This window comes from Sapajus apella, unplaced genomic scaffold (genome assembly GCF_009761245.1).
Source record: "Sapajus apella isolate SASKATOON/1434 unplaced genomic scaffold, GSC_monkey_1.0 scaffold108, whole genome shotgun sequence".
Classification (NCBI taxonomy): domain Eukaryota; kingdom Metazoa; phylum Chordata; class Mammalia; order Primates; family Cebidae; genus Sapajus; species Sapajus apella.
Genome location: NW_022437048.1, coordinates 5,301,934 through 5,320,323, shown reverse-complemented (window position 1 = coordinate 5,320,323; position 18,390 = coordinate 5,301,934). Strand labels below are relative to the sequence as shown.

Here is an 18,390-nt window from a genome sequence, read left to right as displayed (position 1 = left end):
ATGTACCCTAAGAAGTCCCTTAAAGTTATAAGGTATGTTTTTAGGCAATTCTGAGAACTTTTTCTGCTCTAGGCAAGGGATATGCAGATAATAGGCCAATATGCTATTAATAATAATAATATGCTATTAATTAATAATCCCAGATGTATCATAAGTGAGGCATATAGAAATATCTACTTTACAAAATAATTTACACAATTTATTCAAGATACCAAGAAAGGGTATCTGTGAATAATTCTGCATGGACATGAAGAATGTTAGTAGTAGCACATACTGGTAGAATAGCTTATGCTGAACTAGTGAAAAAAAAAAAAAAACAACTAAACATTGAGTTTTTATTTGTTTAAGACAGTGTTTCCCAAAATGTCTTCAGCAGATCCTGCGGATTATGAATTGGCGGTGTGTGGCAAGTCCTAATCTTTTTTCCTGGATGTGCAGTCTCAGAGCAGCGGTTTCTTCAGTTCCTCATTCTCCGTCTTTCTAAGCCTTTTTCCTAGGTTGCTAGTTCTGGGTATGCTGCCTTCCCTTCTCCTTAAATACGTCTCTCTAACTGAACTGTGTCTACTTGGTGGAGACCCTAAGATAACTAAAAGCAAAGTAGCTATCAGTGTCTACCATTTCCAAAATATATTCTGTAATGAGGGTTAAGCTGGGTCAAGAAAAAATTAGGGTAGGATTTAAAGAGTAGATAAAAAAGGAAGAGAGTGACATACAATCTTAAGATGAAAATGGTGTAGCAGGGAAAAAGATAAATTGAAGGGAAGAAAGGAGTCAGAGAGGAGAGGGATTAGTTGACAAGTGGTACACTGGAGGACAAAACAGGTGGGAAGAGAGGAAGACATGATGGAGGAGGTAGACATAAAGAAAGGACTAGTAGACTGGTGCAGTGGCTCATGCCTGTAATCCCAGCACTTTGGGAGGCCGAGACGGGTGGATCATGAGGTCAAGAGATCGAGACCATCCTGGCCAACATGGCGAAACCCTGTCTCTACTAAAAATACAAAAAATTAGCTGAGTGTAGTGGCATGAGCCTGTAGTCTCAGCTACTCAGGAGGCTGAGGCAGGAGAATCACTTGCACCTGGGAGGTGGAGGTTGCAATGAGCTGAGATCGCACCATTGCACTCAAGCCTGGCGACAGAGCGAGACCCCGTCTCAAAACAAACAAAAAAGACTCCTAATGGTTAAAATTGCTAGTTTAATATGTAATAAGCGATACATAGAAAAAGATGAGGAATAGCTAAATACAGAATGGTTGAGGGAGAGAGAAAAGAAGGAAGAAAGCTAAGCAAAGGAAATGATAAAGGTAAAGAGAGTGGCAGTGGCAGTGGAAGAAAAAAATGCTTGAAGAGAATATTGAGTAGGAAAAAAACCTGTCAAGATCAACACAAGGTAATCATGTACAGTGCATCAGGACTATACTGATGTGTGGGTCTCCATATGTAAAATGGAAAGTTAATCTGCCTTTCAGTCTTGCAAAACCAGTTTTGCAAGTATGGAACTTTGAGAGCAAAAGGAGAAGTCAGCAAGCAAAAAGAAACTAACTCAGCCAAGTGGCTTCCAAGTTTCTAGGCAGGGATGGTCTGCACTAATTTGTGAAAGTGCTAGATCTGGTGACCCCCAGAGGCCTAATCTCAGCTCCACCTGGGTCACTACTCACATTGCTGAGAGGGGAAAAAAACTTCAGGATCACCAAGATAGATACTTAATTGAGTCTTGGGGAAAAAAAATTTTGGGAACCATTGGTATAAAATGTCAGTTATTTCCCTTCCCCTGAAAATGTTTGGTTGAGATAACCCCTAGGCCTGAAGCAGTAAGCAGTCTTGTATCTGGTCCTGTGCATTGGTCCCTCTTTGAAGGAATTCAAATGGAGTGTGTTCCCCTGCATCAGGTGGGTCTACATTTATACTCGTAAATTGTTCCCCAGTAGCTAACTCAACCAATGTGTTAGGATTTTCAGTAGGCATAATTGAATCCCCATCAAATGGGCTTTGCCTTCCATTGCTAGATGGAGATCCAATGCTGGAAGAGAGATGCTTTGCTAATTTGGAGCTAAAGCATGGCAAATGCAGGATGTTAGATGGTCTTTGTTGCTGCCTCTCACTCTCATTTCCTTGGATTTGGCTTTGGATGCCTTCTGGATCGGAGCCTTCATCAGGTGTACCAATAACAAGCTGCTCAGGAGTAAGGTCAATAGTTCTTTCATTGAGCTGGTTGTCTTCAAAAATTTGTTCCAGAATGTCGTTTCCATCTCCTCCAAGATCATTTTTGAGACAAGGTGTATTCTTTGATTGAAGGGAACCAGCTTCAGTAAAGGGCATATTTCCCTTTTGGCCCAGTTGATTCTTTATAGAACATGGTGTGTTCCTCCTCAGAGTGGACACATCATCTCTGAAAGGACTCGGGTTTTGGCTTTCCCTCTTCTCTGAGCTGTTTCTTTGGACTGGTATGATGTTTGTTGGGGAGACGATATGTCTTGAGTGCTTGGTATGACTACCTTCTGTATACAGAGGACTGGTGTCTTGGTTCTCCCCAGGTGCAAGACCATATGATGGAGTGTAGTCTTGTAGAGCTAGTGGATTGTCCTTGAGCCCTGCGGAATTCCCAGCACAGCAAGAGCCTCTCTGGCTTAGGTGAAATAAATGTGCTTCTTTTTGACCTGATGGGTAACTTTGTGGGATAAAGTCAGGGAAAGATGAATGTTCTCTCTCTGGAGAATTTATCCTAGTTATTTGCATGCCATAGTTCAAATTCTCGCCTTCATGCCACATTGGATTTTTCTGAAGCCCAGCTGGGGTGTTGCTGGAATAGGGCTGGTTACCTGTTTGGTCTGGTGGCCTAGCTGGGGCTTTTTGTAAATGTGTCGCCTGATCCCAGGTATTTCTGTTAAAATACGGCCTTCTTTCTTTCTGCCCTTGGGCTTGTATCCTGCGGTCCCAGGAGTTCCATGAAGGAAACAGAGTGCTTTCTTCTGGTTCAATGGCATTATTAAGATAGTAGCCCCTGCTCTCTATAGGTGGTGACATAGTAGGAACTGTATTATATGATGGAATATTTTCACCCCGGCTCCATGGGTAGAATTCACTATAATAAAAACCCTCCTTTGGTTTTGATGGATTATCTAAAGAATAGGGAAGATATTCCTTTGGCTGATTTGAGGTATATTGTTCATCTTCATAGTGCCTAATTGTTGGGCTTCCTTTGAAGCTTAACTCTTCACCCCATCTATTTTGTCCAGGAAAATATTCATCTCCAGTTGGATCAATTGTGTCCTCTTCATTATAAGGGACTGTCTCTTTCTGGTCTGGGGTATTTATTGGGTACAGTGGACTTTCTTTTTGCCCCATAGTGTTTGGAGAATCCTCTCTCTCATCCCATGTATTGCTTCTACGATATGGTGAGTTTTCCCTGGGATAATAGGGATTATATTCAGGGTAGAAAACACTTCCTCTAGAACCATGGGAAGAATGAGGTAAATGTTCTTCTTGCCTCCCAGGATCTTCCTTAAAAGGTGGAGGAATTTCAATTTCTTGGTGGTTCCAAGTATTTCTTCCAGCAGGAAAATCTTCTTTTGCAGAAGAAGGGATTTCCTCAGGGTATACAGGCTTTTCCTCAAGGTATACAGGCTTTTCCTCAAGGTATACAGGGTGATATGAGCTGTGCTTTAATTTTGGCTGATTAGTTTCTGATTCATATGGGATTCTTCTTGGCCCTAAAACAATCCCTTTGGGCAAATTCTGGCTTTGGGTTTGTCCATCAGAATTTGGGACTTTTCTGGAATCTCCTCTTGGGTAATAGGAGTTTTCATGTTGATCAACAGAATTAAAATTTGGGACTGGCGTGTAACCTTCAGAGTGAGGCAGTTTATAATTTGATTTATTAACTTCATACTGTTGAGAGTTTCTCCAGGGGCTAGTTGGAGTCTTTGTAGGAACAATTATTTGTTCTTTTGGACTTGGCGGCTTTTCCCTTGGATTTTGAATTTTTTCATTTTGAACAACAGGGTCATGTTTGGGACCCAGTGGGGCAACATTAGTTCTCACGGGGTGTTTATTTGGCCTCTGAGGCGTTCTTCTGAGATTTGCTGGATTTCCTGCATAATTGGGATAATTACCTCTTGAAGTAGAAGGGTAAGCTATGTGATAAACTGGATTTCTTGGACGAGCTACTTGTTTGCCTTCCCAAGCAAATGAGTTCCACTGAAGACCCCTTTGAACTTGTTGATTTCTGTAAAAACGTCCATTCTGTCTGTGCCCCATGGTAGAACCAGTGGTATACCACTGTCTTCCTGAAGGAAAATTTCTTATATTAGGATTTGGATGATGTGCACGAATATTTGGCTGACTTGGTCTCCATGGGATTTGACTTCCTGGCCCTCCCTGGCCTGAAGCATTGACTGCAGGGACTGGGCTGGTCCCATTTTGATCTGGAGGATTGTTCCCAGTGTTTGGCCCTGGAGTACTGTTGCCTGTGGGGCTAGTATCATTTCCACCCTGACTCCCTCTAGGGTCTGGTTGGGTAGAATTTGTTGTTGAATTAGCTGTGGGTTCGGTACCTGGACTTTCTGCTTTAGGAGGATCTTCTTCTTTGGGTTTTTCAAAATCTTGTTCAAACATTTCTTCTGAATAATAAGGAGGGCGACCCCCAAAGCCATGATATCCAAAATATCCAAAGTAAGGATTCTGTGGGAAAGAAGATAGAAATCAATAATTACCCTTTGTTTCCCACCATGGTGTTGCTTAGAATTTTTTAGTATAACAGGGAAATCTTATCAGCCACATGTTTGTTTTAAAATCATAAGCTTTACTTTCTTGAAATTTGATTCCTCCTTGGTTTCCATGACCATACTCTTTCTGTTTCTCTCTTCTAGTATTTTTTTCTGACCACTGCTCAGCTTTCTCTTTTTAGTTCTTATACATCTGAGCCTTTTTTTTTTTAAATGATTTCATTCTCCATCCTTCTAATTTTTCTGTTCTCTGTTTATATACCTCTTAAGAGTTCTATTGCATGCCCATGCTTTCAATAGGCATATATGCTAATGACTCACAAAGGCGTAATTCTGACCCACAACATTCTTGCCCAAGGTTGAGGCAGCAAAACATCTCTACTAAAGCTTTCATGAGTACCTCCAACTGAATGTACCCAGAACTGGGCTCAACTCCCATCAAACCTCCTCCTCCAGTGTTCTGTATTTAAGCAGCATTCACCACTATCTATACAGTTTTCCAAGTTTCTGCTCTCTTATTTCTCCAGACTATTGATAACCAGGTCCTATAAAATCTCAACTTTCATCCTTGTCCCCACTTCCTTACTCCGCAGTACCCCCTGAACTGTTGCAATAGTTTTCTTACTGTCTACTCTGGATGCAGTCTTAATTTCCTTTAATCTTGCTTCTGCACTGCTATCAGAGTAATTAGTAGAGGCTGAGACTGGGTATATGGAAATTCTGCCCCTTTCCTCTTTAAATTTGTATTTAAAGTTCTCCATTACAAAATAAACTCTAAATTCCTTAGCATAATGTACAAAGCAATACAACATGCTGCTAAATAGTGGGGCCTCTAGACAGATGTGCATTAAAATCCCCATTCCACCAGCATTAGTACTGTGACTCTGGGCTAACCTTGGTTTACTCATTTGTAATACGGAGATGACAAAATAATGTCTACCTCATAGGTTGTCATGAGGGCTAAATGAAACAAAATAAGTATAGCTCAGTGCCTGGTACTTAGGAAGTGCCTAATAAGTGTTATATATTATAATACTATAATGTTTTATAATAATCTGGGTCATTTACATTCAGCCTCATTTCCTCCCCCTTGCACTTTATAAGTTGCAAATCACAACTGCTCTGAACTCTCTGGGTTCTCTATTCTTTTCATGTTTCAGTGCCTTTGCACATGGCTTATTCACATTGTAACTTCTTCTACCTACACATTTATTCCTCCTGGCAAACTGGTCTCATGCTTCAGAACTCAGTTTGACTTCTACCTTCTGTGTCTTGACTTCCATGGGCAGAATTAGGTTCTGTTCCTAGGAGTCCACAGCAGTACAGGTTTTTGTCATAACAATAATCCCACTGAATTTCAGTTGCCTATTTTCCTGGGATTCTTATATTTAATTCTCCCATGTGAAGGTTTTGAATGAAAACATTATGCTTCTCATCCTTGTTTTCCAGTACCTAGCACAGTGGGATGGTCTTAATAAATTTTCATTTAATGAATGATTTAATCATCACGAACTCTGTCAGTCACTATGTTTGTTAGACATTTGTGTGGCATTTAGATCATTTGATTTTTCTTTTAAAACAAATGCAATATAAAGAAAAAGTATTTTAATCCCCATTTGTGGATGAAGATGATGAGACAGGTAAAAAAATATCTCCAAGATCATGCAGGAAATCAGGTAGTGCCCTCAGGAGGTAGAATACAGACATTTTATTTTTTTGAAATGGGGTTTCTCTTTGTTGTCCAGGCTGGAATGCAGTGGCAAGATCAGGGCTCACTGCAGCCTTGACTTCCCAAGCTAAAGTGATCCTTTCACTTCAGCCTTCTGAAGAAAGAAGGAAGAAGAAAGGAAGGAAGGAAGGAAGGAAGGAAAGAAATAAATTGGCGGTTGTTGCAGGGAGTGAGCAGAGGAGTGACAAGATTAGACTATTGTTTCACAGGGTCACTCTGGCTGCTATGCTAACAATAGATTGTGGGAGATGAAAAGACTTAGTTACAAAACGTATATGTACATAATCTTAAAGTTGAAAGGAACCTTTTAGAACAGGTAATGCCAACCTCTCTTTTGTTTGAGACAGTCTTGCTCTGTCACCAGGCTGGAGTGCAGTGGCTCTATGGCTCACTGCATCCTCCACCCCCAGGCTTAAGTGATCTCCCACCTGTCTCAACAACAACAACAACAAAAAACCAATCTGCCCCCCACTCCTCAGTCAAGCTATTAGGTTACCACAGTTCACTGAAGACATATCACATACTTAGGGAAAAAAGAATTTAGCTCTAGGTGGGTGGGGTGCTATGCCACAATCACTAAGATGACTTTTTAGTTGACATAGTGCTGGAATATTAGTCACTCTGTGATACAGATTTGGTTCTTCTCCTAGTGTGGTATAGTAAAAAGGACTTTGAGCAGAGTAACAGAAGACTTGGGTTCTGGGTCAAGTTTATCCAGAAACTTACTAAGTGAAATTGAGTAGTAATTGATCTTCTCTTGGCTTCAATTTATTTGCATTAATATAATCAGGAAGTTAGATAATCACTTAATTTCCTCTTGAGGATAACATTCTAAGAAACTCTTACTTCTTTCTCTGTTTATCACTGTCTGGAGTCCACCATCAACCTTTAGACCACTGGCTTGATTTGTTTCACTTTTTTATTTTCTAAGAATCACGGAAGCTTGAACCCAGGTTCATGTATTATATTCTAACTTTCTTATTAGATGTGGATAAAAAAGCAGGGACAAATGGATTGTAATTTCTAGTGAAGAATGTAGCTTTACTTGTACTTACCCCCCCTTCTTCATTGCTTATTGGTGGCCGTCCATAACCTGGTGGCGGTCCCCTCTGAGAAGTGAAAAACACAGAGAACACAGTTGAGAAAGCACTTTCTATGCTGCCGTTTGTTTATAAGAGCAAGGTATCTAAAAATAGCTCAAGTCAGTGATTGAGCTCACTTAGTACCATGAGCTTTTAACTTCTGAGTGGTTAGGTCTCACAGTCCAGCTGCTAAGAATTGTGATCTAACAATGAAAATACAAAGGCTTCAGCTGGATCCTAGATTATCCTACTTAAAATACTCTGCATGGCTTCTTCTCCTGGCAATCCTCCTTACCACCTCTAACACTTAAAAACACATCCCCCGCAACCCCCCACAAACACACACCATGCACACACATAAAGAGAGAGAGTGTGAGAGAAAGAAATTTGAGTGCTGTTAGAATCCAAGCATCTATATTAGAACATCTAATAATAGAGATTACGTAAAGATGTTATTTTTAGAATGTGGCTTCATGTTTAGGGGATTATTACTATGATTTTTTATTTGACTAAAGTTAATTCTCCTAATCAAACTTGGAGGCTAAGTTTCTCTCTTTCAAGTTTTTTTTTTTTTTTTTTTTTGGTTCAGGCAACTCTCCTGCCTCAGCCTCCTGAGTAGCTGGGATTACAGGCACGCGCCACCATGCCCAGCTAATTTTTTTGTATTTTTAGTAGAGACGGGGTTTCAGCATGTTGACCAGGATGGTCTCGATCTCTTGACCTCGTGATCCACCCGCCTCGGCCTCCCAAAGTGCTGTGATTACAGGCGTGAGCCACCGTGCCCGGCCTCTTTCAAGTTTTATGTAGATGAGAGTAATAGTTACTTCAGCGTGAGAATCACGTTTATCTGCTTTTAAAATCTTTACTTTGTACTGCCTTAATTTCCTTAGTTCAGTATAGCCAATAAGAGGAAGTCACTCTTTTAAGAAGGAAAAAAGAAGGAACTCTTATTCCTTGAGATGAATTCTTCCTCATTGATAAAAAACCTTCTTGGTTATAGAGTTGCAGACAAGGAAAACCTATGTCATAGCTGAATAAACAGTCAACAAATATTTCCTGTTGTTTTGTTTAACAGCAACTGACCATTAATATTTCTTTAGCTCTAAAAGTTTATTTTACCATTCATATTTTTAAAGCCTATGATGCAATTTCAATATTATCTTTTCTTTTAATGATTTTAAACGTTTAAGATTCGAGGCTTATTGTAAATAATATTTTGCAAGATTCTTTTTTTCTTTTTTTTGAGATGGAGTCTCGGTCTGTCACCCAGGCTAGAGTGCAATGGCACAATCTCTTACTGCAACCTCTGACTCCTGGGTTCAAGTGAGTCTCCTGCGTCAGCCTCCTGAATATATGGGATTACAGGTGACTGCCACCACACCCAGCTAATTTTTGTATTTTTAGTAGAGATGGAGTTTCAACCACGTTGGTCGGGCTGGTCTCAAACTCCTGACCTCAGGTGATCTGCCTGCCTTGGCTTCCCAAAGTGCTGGGATTATAGGCATGGGCGACTGTGCCCGGCCAAGATTCTTTTTTTTGAGACAGAGTCTTGCTCTGTTGCCCAGGCTGGAGTGCAATGGCTCTATCTCTGCTCACTGCAACCTCTGCCTCCTGGGTTCAAATGACTCTCCTGCCTCAGCCTCCTGAGTAGCTGGGATTATAGGTGTGCACCACCACGCCTGGCAAATTTTTGTATTTTTAGTAGAGATGGGGTTTCACCATGTTGGCCAGGGTGGTTTTGAACTCCTGCCCTCAAGTGATCCACTGTCTCGGCCTCTTAAAGTACTGAGATTACAGGCATAAGCCACCGTGCCCCGCCCTAAGATTCTTTAGAATGATGTATCTGTGGCTAGAAACAGTAAGATAGGATGAAACTGTCTTAGTCTAATCATAGCTTACTCTATGGTTTTCAAATTCCATTTTGCCCTGTGTCCCAATTTCCCCATTACATTAAACGAAGATAATATATATATTTTTTTCAATTTCTCAAGGATGTGGGGAAATCGTAATGAAATAGCACAACCTTCTAAATTAATTTATTAGCTAAGTTACTGTTATCTGTTTGGTGATTTAGGTTGTATTTATGTCACCAATTTGAGTATGAAATTCAAAAAATTCTCTATTCTTTTTCTGCATAATTACTGATATGATGGTTTTATTTCATACCCTCTACTGATTGGTATATGATATTCCATTACAGTGTATGACTTTACATTAATTTAAATTATAACATACTAATATTATTTTTCATTTATGGTGTAAAGAAAAAAGAATTCTCACCTGTGGAATTTGCCATGGTGGTGGTTGATAGGGGAATAGCCCATTGCCAAATGGTGGGAATGCCTAGAGAGAAAGAATCAGAGTGATGTGGAATTGAGAAGAATACATTTAAAAAATGAAGCAAACTAACTAAATACAATTGAAACTTGGGAGTCTACCTTTCACTTTACATTAAGCTGTGTGTTTTTTATGGGGCAAAGATGATAATGATAATAACAATTAGTATTATTGGACACTTGTTCCAGGCTCTGTGCTGAGCATTTTATATTGTTAAACTCACTTCATCCTCAAATAGCCATAGAGGATGTGAACTATTACTATTCCCATTTTACTTAAGAATATGTAGTTCAGAGAAATTTGGTCACTTGCCCAAAATCTTGTAGCTAGTAAATGATTGAAGCCAGCATTTCAATCCAGGAGAGTCTTTTCATTCAATTTTGTATTCCTTACATCTGTAATACTGTCTGATAATAAGTGTTAACTGACTAAAAGCCAGTATTATTATTATTTTTTTTTGAGACGGCGTTTCACTCTTGTTACCCAGGCTGGAGTGCAATGGTGCAATCTCGGCTCACCGCAACCTCCGCCTCCTGGGTTCAAGCAATTCTCCTGCCTCAGCTTCCTGAGTAGCTGGGATTACAGGCACGCGCCACCATGCCCAGCTAATTTTTTGTATTTTTAGTAGAGACGGGGTTTCACCGTGTTGACCAGGATGGTCTCGATCTCTTGACCTCGTGATCCACCTGCCTCGGCCTCCCAAAGTGCTGGGATTATAGGCGTGAGACACTGCGCCTGGCCTTTTTTTTCTTTTTTCTTTTTTTTTTTTTGAGACTGAGTCTTGCTCTGTCACCCAGGCTGGAGTGCAATGGTATGATCTTGGCTCACTGCAACCTCGGCCTCCCAGGTTCAAGCGATTCTCCTGCATTAGCCTCCTGAGTAGCTGGGATTACAGGCATGCACCACCATGCCTGGCTAATTTTTGTATTTTTAGTGGAGACAGGGTTTCACCATGTTGGTCAGGCTAGTCTTGAAATCCTGACCTCAGGTGATCCACCTGCCTCTGCCTCCCAAAGTGCTGGGATTACAGGCATGAGCCACTATGCCCTGCCTAAAAGCCAGTATGTTCGAAGCTCCCTTCACACTGGATGAGATCTTGAGAAACCATTTGCACATCTTTTTGCCTTATGTCACACTAGTACTGGAAGCAGTGTTAATTTCAGAGAAATATTTTACAGCATCAAAGCATAGACCTGGATGAAACTTGGAAACCATTTAATTTACTCATGGGGAAACTGGAACCTAGAAAGGTGAAGCAACTTGTTCAATACCATATGACTAATAAGGACCAGGGCTAGGACTTGAACTTTTGATTCTTGACTGTTAGATTAGTGCTCATGTTATTATACTATGTTGTCTCTGTAATTTAAAGGGAGCTTTTTAAAAGCAACAGTGTTTGGGTAATTTGAACCAAACAAGAATGGAGTTGACTTGCCATGAAGTTTTGGATGCATGTCAAAACAAAAGATGGTATTGCAACATAGTACCTGTATTGAAGTGTGTATGTGGGGGCGGCATGGCCCTCCAAATCTCTCTGAGGCCATTTGCAGATATGGAATTTTTCTGTGCAAGCCTCACCTGAGGTGGCTGATCTTCCTCTTTAGGCTGAGCTGGAGTATGTGATGGCTGCTTGAAAGGCCGCTTTTGTGGTGGCTTTTTCTGAGTCTGATTGGGTTTCTGGGTTTCTTGGGTCTGATCAGTCTTGTTATGTCGTTTGGGTCCTGAGGGTTTCTGTGGGTTGAGTGTGTTGGGTGGTGGATGAGGCCACATGGGCATCTGGTACTGTGGAAATTGCTGAGGGAGTTGCAGACCATTTCCAAAGAAGGGGCTCAGGTGTGCCAACTGAAAGGGTAGCAAATAACAGTGAAATCATAATAGAGTTGAGATTCAGGCTCTCTCCATCCTCTGTCAGCCTCTAAAACTCAGCCAAAGAGCTTTAAGGTCCTATAGAACATGACTTAACAATGAAAACTTCAAGATCTTTAGTTAGAATTTCTTTACACATTGTCTTACAGAATGAACTTCAGTCTTCTAGAAAGCCAAACAACCAAAGCACCCAAAAGGCAGAATTAGGTGAGACATCTCAGTTTAAGAATTTGACTGATGATTTTCTAATTCCGAAACGCTAACTCAGGTAAGAAGTATGCAAGTCAGGTTACAGAGGATTTAATGTCATATTCAGAACCCATGTAATTTGTTATAAGGCTGGATGAAGAAGAGAAAAAGCAAAAATAAGATAAAGGAAATAAGACTGTAAAGCAAAAAATAAAAAACAGGAAAAAAAGGAAAGAGAATAAAAATTCAGTCTGTATAAACACACTTATATTGTGTCTATGTTTCTTAGTTACAGGTAGATCCTCCTTAATTCCATTTTTAAGAATCCCTTGTAATTTCAAGAATCCCCACAATTACAAGGTTGGGCAGGGAAGCAAAAGTAGTTATAATCTGAAAATGTTAATTTACGAATTTATGATAATTTATAAAAATACTAATTTCTAAATCTGTGATAATTTATGAATGATCTGTGTTGCAACATCAGTTCTCATTCAAATATTTCCTCCCTGGTCTAACGCCTATCTCTATCCCAAGTCTTCATTAATTAGTCTGTTTTTATCTGTCAGATGATGTAACCATGCTTTGTGGATTGCTGAAATTCAAAATCGCAAATCTTGCATGAAGACACAGGATTTCATGACAACTAAGTTAGTAAAAATTTCAAATCATGGGCAAAGTCACTAAAACTAATAATGAGAATATGAAAAAGTTGAGCCAATCAAAAGTTGAGGAAGAGAAAATTTACAGTGATGATTATTTTAGGCAAAGGGCTTTAAAAGAGAATTACTTGAATAGTTACAAAAAAATTGATGTAGTCCTTGATTTTCCCCTAAAAGTGGCCCTCATGATCATTCCACAGAAATCAAAAGTGATGTGTAGTGCTATTGTGCTAACATACAATTTTGTCAGAAAAATTGTGCTAAAGAACCACCTGATACTTGATTTATTATTCCTTTGTTTGGATAATTAGCATGCAGTGACAGGAATAATCTATATTTATTTAAATAACATAAAACTTGCTTCATAATTACAACATTGTCTTTCAAGATAATCCAAATAAAACTTACTCCCCACCAATACTTGCTACTTACTATATTATTTTTATTGCCATTATTTGTGAAATCTTCTGAGATATTTTCCCAGAACATTTTTCTTGGATATAAATAATGTTTCTGATTAATAATTATTTTGATTTACATGAAAGAATAATAGAAATGAATAAGAAGAAATCTGATGTGAGGGGATGGGCGAATATTTTTTCCTCATTGAAACTCTTGCAATGATTATGTTATAATTAAAACATGGATTGGTGTCTCTATGGAGTTATCTAGAAAAACAAGAAATCATCAGAAATAACATATAGAGAAACTTACATGTGGGGAGTTCATAAAGTTGAATTGATTATACCGCATCATCTGCAACCAAAGGAATCCGTTAATGTGAATCAAAGTGAAACTTTTATTAAATCAATGCACAAATCCTAAGAAATAGGCAAAATTTCTTTTTTTTTAACCTTAGAACTTCCCAGTATAAAAATTTCTGATTTTAATGCACAACAGTCATATTGCCTTTTACTTGTTATGCTTGAATTTAAAGTAAGTGTACAATTAAAGAAGCTTCTCAGGCACTTTAACTTTTAAGTCAGAATTTTGTTTTGAGAAGAATCAATAAAGAATAATAGAAAATAAAAATCCAGTCTACTCTAAAGTTTTTGAATGTTCTGTTCTATTATTTCAGAGTTCAGGATTTGAGAACATGAGACTTATTTGACAAGATGATTCATCTTTCTGATGTGTATTGAATTTGATTAACGATCTGGGATATGGGTCAAGTAAAAGATATTTATTTTTTTAAGCATCTACCTTCTAATAACCCTTGGTACAATTGGTCACTTTTGCTAGCTAACAAACTTAGCAAATAAGGTAACATCAACTAGATTTTAACACAAATCCACATTTACCTTGAAAAGAAACGTTGAAGCACATAGGTAGGCTGATGGCTGGGGAAATTACTATTTTTCCTCAATTTGAGAGTTTAAGACTTTCAACTCTCCCTCTTTCTACCCATTTCATAAGAAATATTAGATATCAGACAATTGTCCAATATTCTTGTTAATAAACGTATAGGATAGGACTGTGGATAACTTCTCCCCTGAGACTGAACTTACATACCTCCTCACTTTTACTGCTAAATCCAGGCATTCGGGGCATGTGCATCTGGAAGTAAGAGAATGTCAGTGACAAATGCAGAACATCAGTTGAAATAAGCTCAACAATTGTTCCTAAGCTACACAATGATAGAACACAAAGAGAAGAGCTAACATTTAAAAAATACTCACTGGCATGGCAACAGAATTACCAAGAAGCCCTAGAAAGACCAGGAGAATCTTCATTTTTCCATTTGGCACCTAGAATAAAAATAGATTTTTATTTTTGGTCTGTGAAATAAGTATGCTTAGGGCACTGTGCACCTATCTAGGTGCTAGTCTAATTGTCTATCAAGGAGAGTATGGAAATAGATGGGGCCCCTGCTGCCATTTTTATTTTATGTCAAGAAACTATTAGATAGTTATTACCTGGTACTTTTCAAGTTGCCAAAAGAGTTAGATTAAAAGGAAATACAAAAGTGTGTGTGTGAGAGAGAGACAGACAGAGAGAGAGAGAGAGAGATAGAGAGATAGAGAATTTCATAGCACCAGAATGTGAAAATTAGAAATTAGGAGATTATCCCCAAAATAGGAATATTGATGGGTTTGAGTTTCTAGTTGCTAGTTGATTTATAAAGGCATAGTGATGTCTAGCTACATTCACTCTATGGAATAATCTCAGTTTCAAGGAGGGCATACTCCAAAATCAAAACTTTGTGCTACTTTCTGAGATGCTGTAGATAATACTCTGTTATATAGAGACTAAGTAAACTGGAATATTCAGAATCCTATTTTTTCCTTGTTTCCTCTATTGTTCCTATTATTATTATTATCATCATCACTTCCTTTAAAAATCACTTATGTGGCCAGGTGTGGTGGCTCCTCCTGTAATACCATCGTTTTGGGAGGCCAAAGCGGAGGCAGATCACCTGAGGTCAGGAGTTCGAGAGCAACTGGGCCAACATGATGAAACCCTGTCTCTACTAAAAATACAAAAATTAGCTGGGTGTGGTGGCTGACAGATATTTGGGAGGCCGAGGCAGGAGAATCACTTGAACCCAGGAAGCAGAGGTTGCAGTGAGCTGAAATTGCACCATTGCACTCCAGTCTTAGTGACTGAGAGAGACTCCGTCTCGAAAAAAAAAAAAAATTTATGCTCTAAGGTGGTTAGGAAAATAGGAAGAAGTAGGAAATAGGCAGAAAAGTACATTTATTTCTTTATTAGATACTTTGATTAAACATATAGACTTATGTATGAAATTTGGAGATTGTTTTTAATGGAGTTCATTCATTTATCTCACTCTAGTTAATTATGAAAGCCTTGTAAAATTAAGTCTTGAATTTACATCTTTGAACAAGCTTTATTCTGAAATATTTACTTGAGTAATGTCTTAAGAAAACTTTCTATTTGCATATACAATAGAGGAAAATAAAAGGTTTTAATCAGAATGATTAATTTTCATCATATGTCAGACATAGCCCAATTTCTATCATAGTAACCAACATGTAGACACCCAGTAGTTGCTCATTCCTTTCGTTCTTTCTTCCTTTTCTGGACATAAAATGTATCTAGCATGATTGGACCCAATGCCTACCCTTCTGCTTACTTCCTGTAGGAGCACCATAAATGACACTTTAACATTTTTATAATGGACTTTTCCCTAAATTGTGGGTGTAATCAGTTATCTTTCGTATATTAGAAAAATTGGTAGAATGTAATTAAACAAAGGAAGCAGTAATATGTAAACACCTTTCCTACTATTTAAAGATTTTCAGAGTTATAACATCATAGAGAATGAAAAATGACAGCTGAAACTAGCGTGTTTAGTATAGGTTACAACAATATGTGTAAGCTAATAAAGAGAATACTGGTGAAAGCTTTCTTTGCTAAATGTTTCTAAGACTAAGGCCCAAGATTTAAGGGTGCTTTTGGATGGTTAATTTCTGTCTTGCTTAATCATTCATCTCATCTCTCTAGCAGCTGTCACAGTGATTTTTGATAATATGTGTGGCCTTTATATTTGCAAATATAAAACTCATTTTATCTTTTGTAAAATTAATGTATTATGTTGGATGACTGAGATCCCTTCCATCTCTAAAAGTTCATGATTAAAGTCTATAGTTACTTTTCGAGTTGAAAGTAACACTCATAATGATTACCACAAAGTACAATGACTTTGTTCTTCTTCCATTCCATCTGTGAAAGCAGATGCTATTTGGTTCTTCTGACATATTTCAGTGGTGTTTGGCCCTCTCAAGTGTACTTCTGAGAATGTCTAGTTTGAAAGCCTGAATGCATCGTCAAAAATAAATGAAAGTACTCACCAAGTTATCTAGTTTAGGAAAAGAGGTTCCATGCCCGCACCGCAGCACCAACATTTCTTCACCCAAATTTTTATAAGCCTTTAAGAAAAATACAGATTTAGCATGAGAAGAAACTAAAATATAGAAATGGAACAAATAAATGAAATGATTAGAGAAGCTTCAGCTCTAAGGCAGCAATGTGATGTTAATTATTTTATCCAGTCATACTTTTATTAGAGGGCCACAAAATCAAGTTTAATCTTCTCTCGCTTTAAGAGTAGAATGAAAGCTAAATCAGAGAGGAAATGACACAGGCACTGTGTTTTGAGATACTTCTAGGGCAATGTTGACAAAACTAGACTTCACTATGGGGAAATGTACAGAATCACAGTATTAAAGGAGATCTAAGAAGGCTGGAAAAAACTTATAAGAAAAATAAATACACCAAATAAGCCAAGGAGTTTAAAGTTTTATCAGATTAGTCTGCATACAATGATTATATAACCAACAATAAGGAATGCAATAAGGAAAATTAACCAACATCTATGAATTAAGTTCATCATTTGGCACTATATGTAATTTATGTTGATAATCTCTAATACTCACCCAATGCCAATTAGAAGCTGCAATATATAAAAAATAATTTTTACTTGAACTTTATTAGCTTGTCTTTGAAATGTATTCTTAATGGTCTATAGTGAAAATAACTACAAATTGCTGAAACCAGGGAGAGCTCAAGAAGCCATACACATTTATTTCTTAATGATAAAACAAAAATTCTTCAGTCAATATCATGTTCAGTACAAAAAAGGCTCAAAATAAAAAGATTCCTCCTTGTAAGAAAGCTTGGCACAGCAAGGTTCCATTTAAGCACTGTCGTAGACCTGCATAACCAATCAGCTTTGAGGAAAATGGTTTTGCCATCACAAGAGTTTAAGGTAAAAAACATGCATCAGATTTAAAGTTTGTAATGTGTTATTATAGGAGCTGTCAAGTCAAGTCTCTTATTATGTATAATAACAGTCCAGGAAAATGAGCTTACAGCAGTAAAATTTAGAAGATGCTTTCCTTGATGAATTTGGGTTTCAAGGTATAGAAAGTTTGTTTTATAACAAAGATATTTTGGGAACAATGGTGAATATTAACTATATGCTATTGTCATAAGTTAGCTGCCTTCATCAAAAGACAGGCTAATATATATATTTAATTAATACACATTTTATATGTAATTAAAATTAACTAGATGTTATATCTCTGGATGACAACTCAGTGACTTGATTTGATATGTATTACATAAGTTTAGCAGGACATAGTGTTCTTTTTGAAGTCAAATGTGGTTCAGTCACTGGGGATGCAGAATTTTAGATGAGTCGGGTACAATGGCAAATGAACTCTCAGTTATCATGATAATACAACCTAATGAAAATAGGACTTAAGAAATTTACTGAAGGGATTATGTTATGGATTTTTTTCCTGAAATCTCTCTTTCCATAATAAAGATTTCACTTTCAAATAAATGGGCCAATTACACTTTTAATTGACAACACCAAGGTTCACTATCTTTGCTTAACTTGGATTCTCCTGTTCTTTTATGGCTTCACAAGAGAAAACATTTGTTGTGATAGTTGCTTATTTTAATGTTGGGATTTAAAAACCAAGAATGATTGAATTTAATGGCAAAAGCTGGCTCCTACTTGGTATGATTGTGTATATAAGTTAATCCAGTGGTTGCCCATGGTGCTATTCTTCCAAGGACAGAAAAGTGCCATGTCATTCCTTTGGGTCAAATAACATTTCTTAGTGCCTCCCTGCTCCACAAATTTAGTGCCACAAATAATAAAAATGTGCTAGAATATTTGACTTTAAATGAAGCTATGACTATCTTTTAACTCTGTGTGTATTCAAGATGTGAAAATTTATATCTTCTTCAAGTACCTGCTTGCCTTTGTTAAATTTTGTAGAAACTGAGTTTCTATTTATCTATTTATCATATTTATCTATTTATCTATTTAT

The 18,390-nt window shown here is 37.8% G+C and overlaps 1 protein-coding gene across 1 annotated transcript; it reads right to left on the bottom strand.

Annotated features, from left to right (window-relative positions):
- Nucleotides 1-1,152: 1,152 nt before the first annotated feature.
- Nucleotides 1,153-16,452, bottom strand: ENAM (enamelin). Its single transcript, XM_032259336.1, has 9 exons — nucleotides 16,399-16,452; nucleotides 14,266-14,334; nucleotides 14,099-14,143; nucleotides 13,301-13,342; nucleotides 11,451-11,714; nucleotides 9,816-9,878; nucleotides 7,509-7,562; nucleotides 3,643-4,680; nucleotides 1,153-3,603 (listed from the first exon to the last, which is right to left on the bottom strand). The coding sequence occupies exons 1-9, from the start codon at nucleotides 16,450-16,452 to the stop codon at nucleotides 1,798-1,800; spliced, it is 3,435 nt and encodes a 1,144-aa protein (XP_032115227.1). The 3' UTR covers nucleotides 1,153-1,797.
- Nucleotides 16,453-18,390: the final 1,938 nt, after the last annotated feature.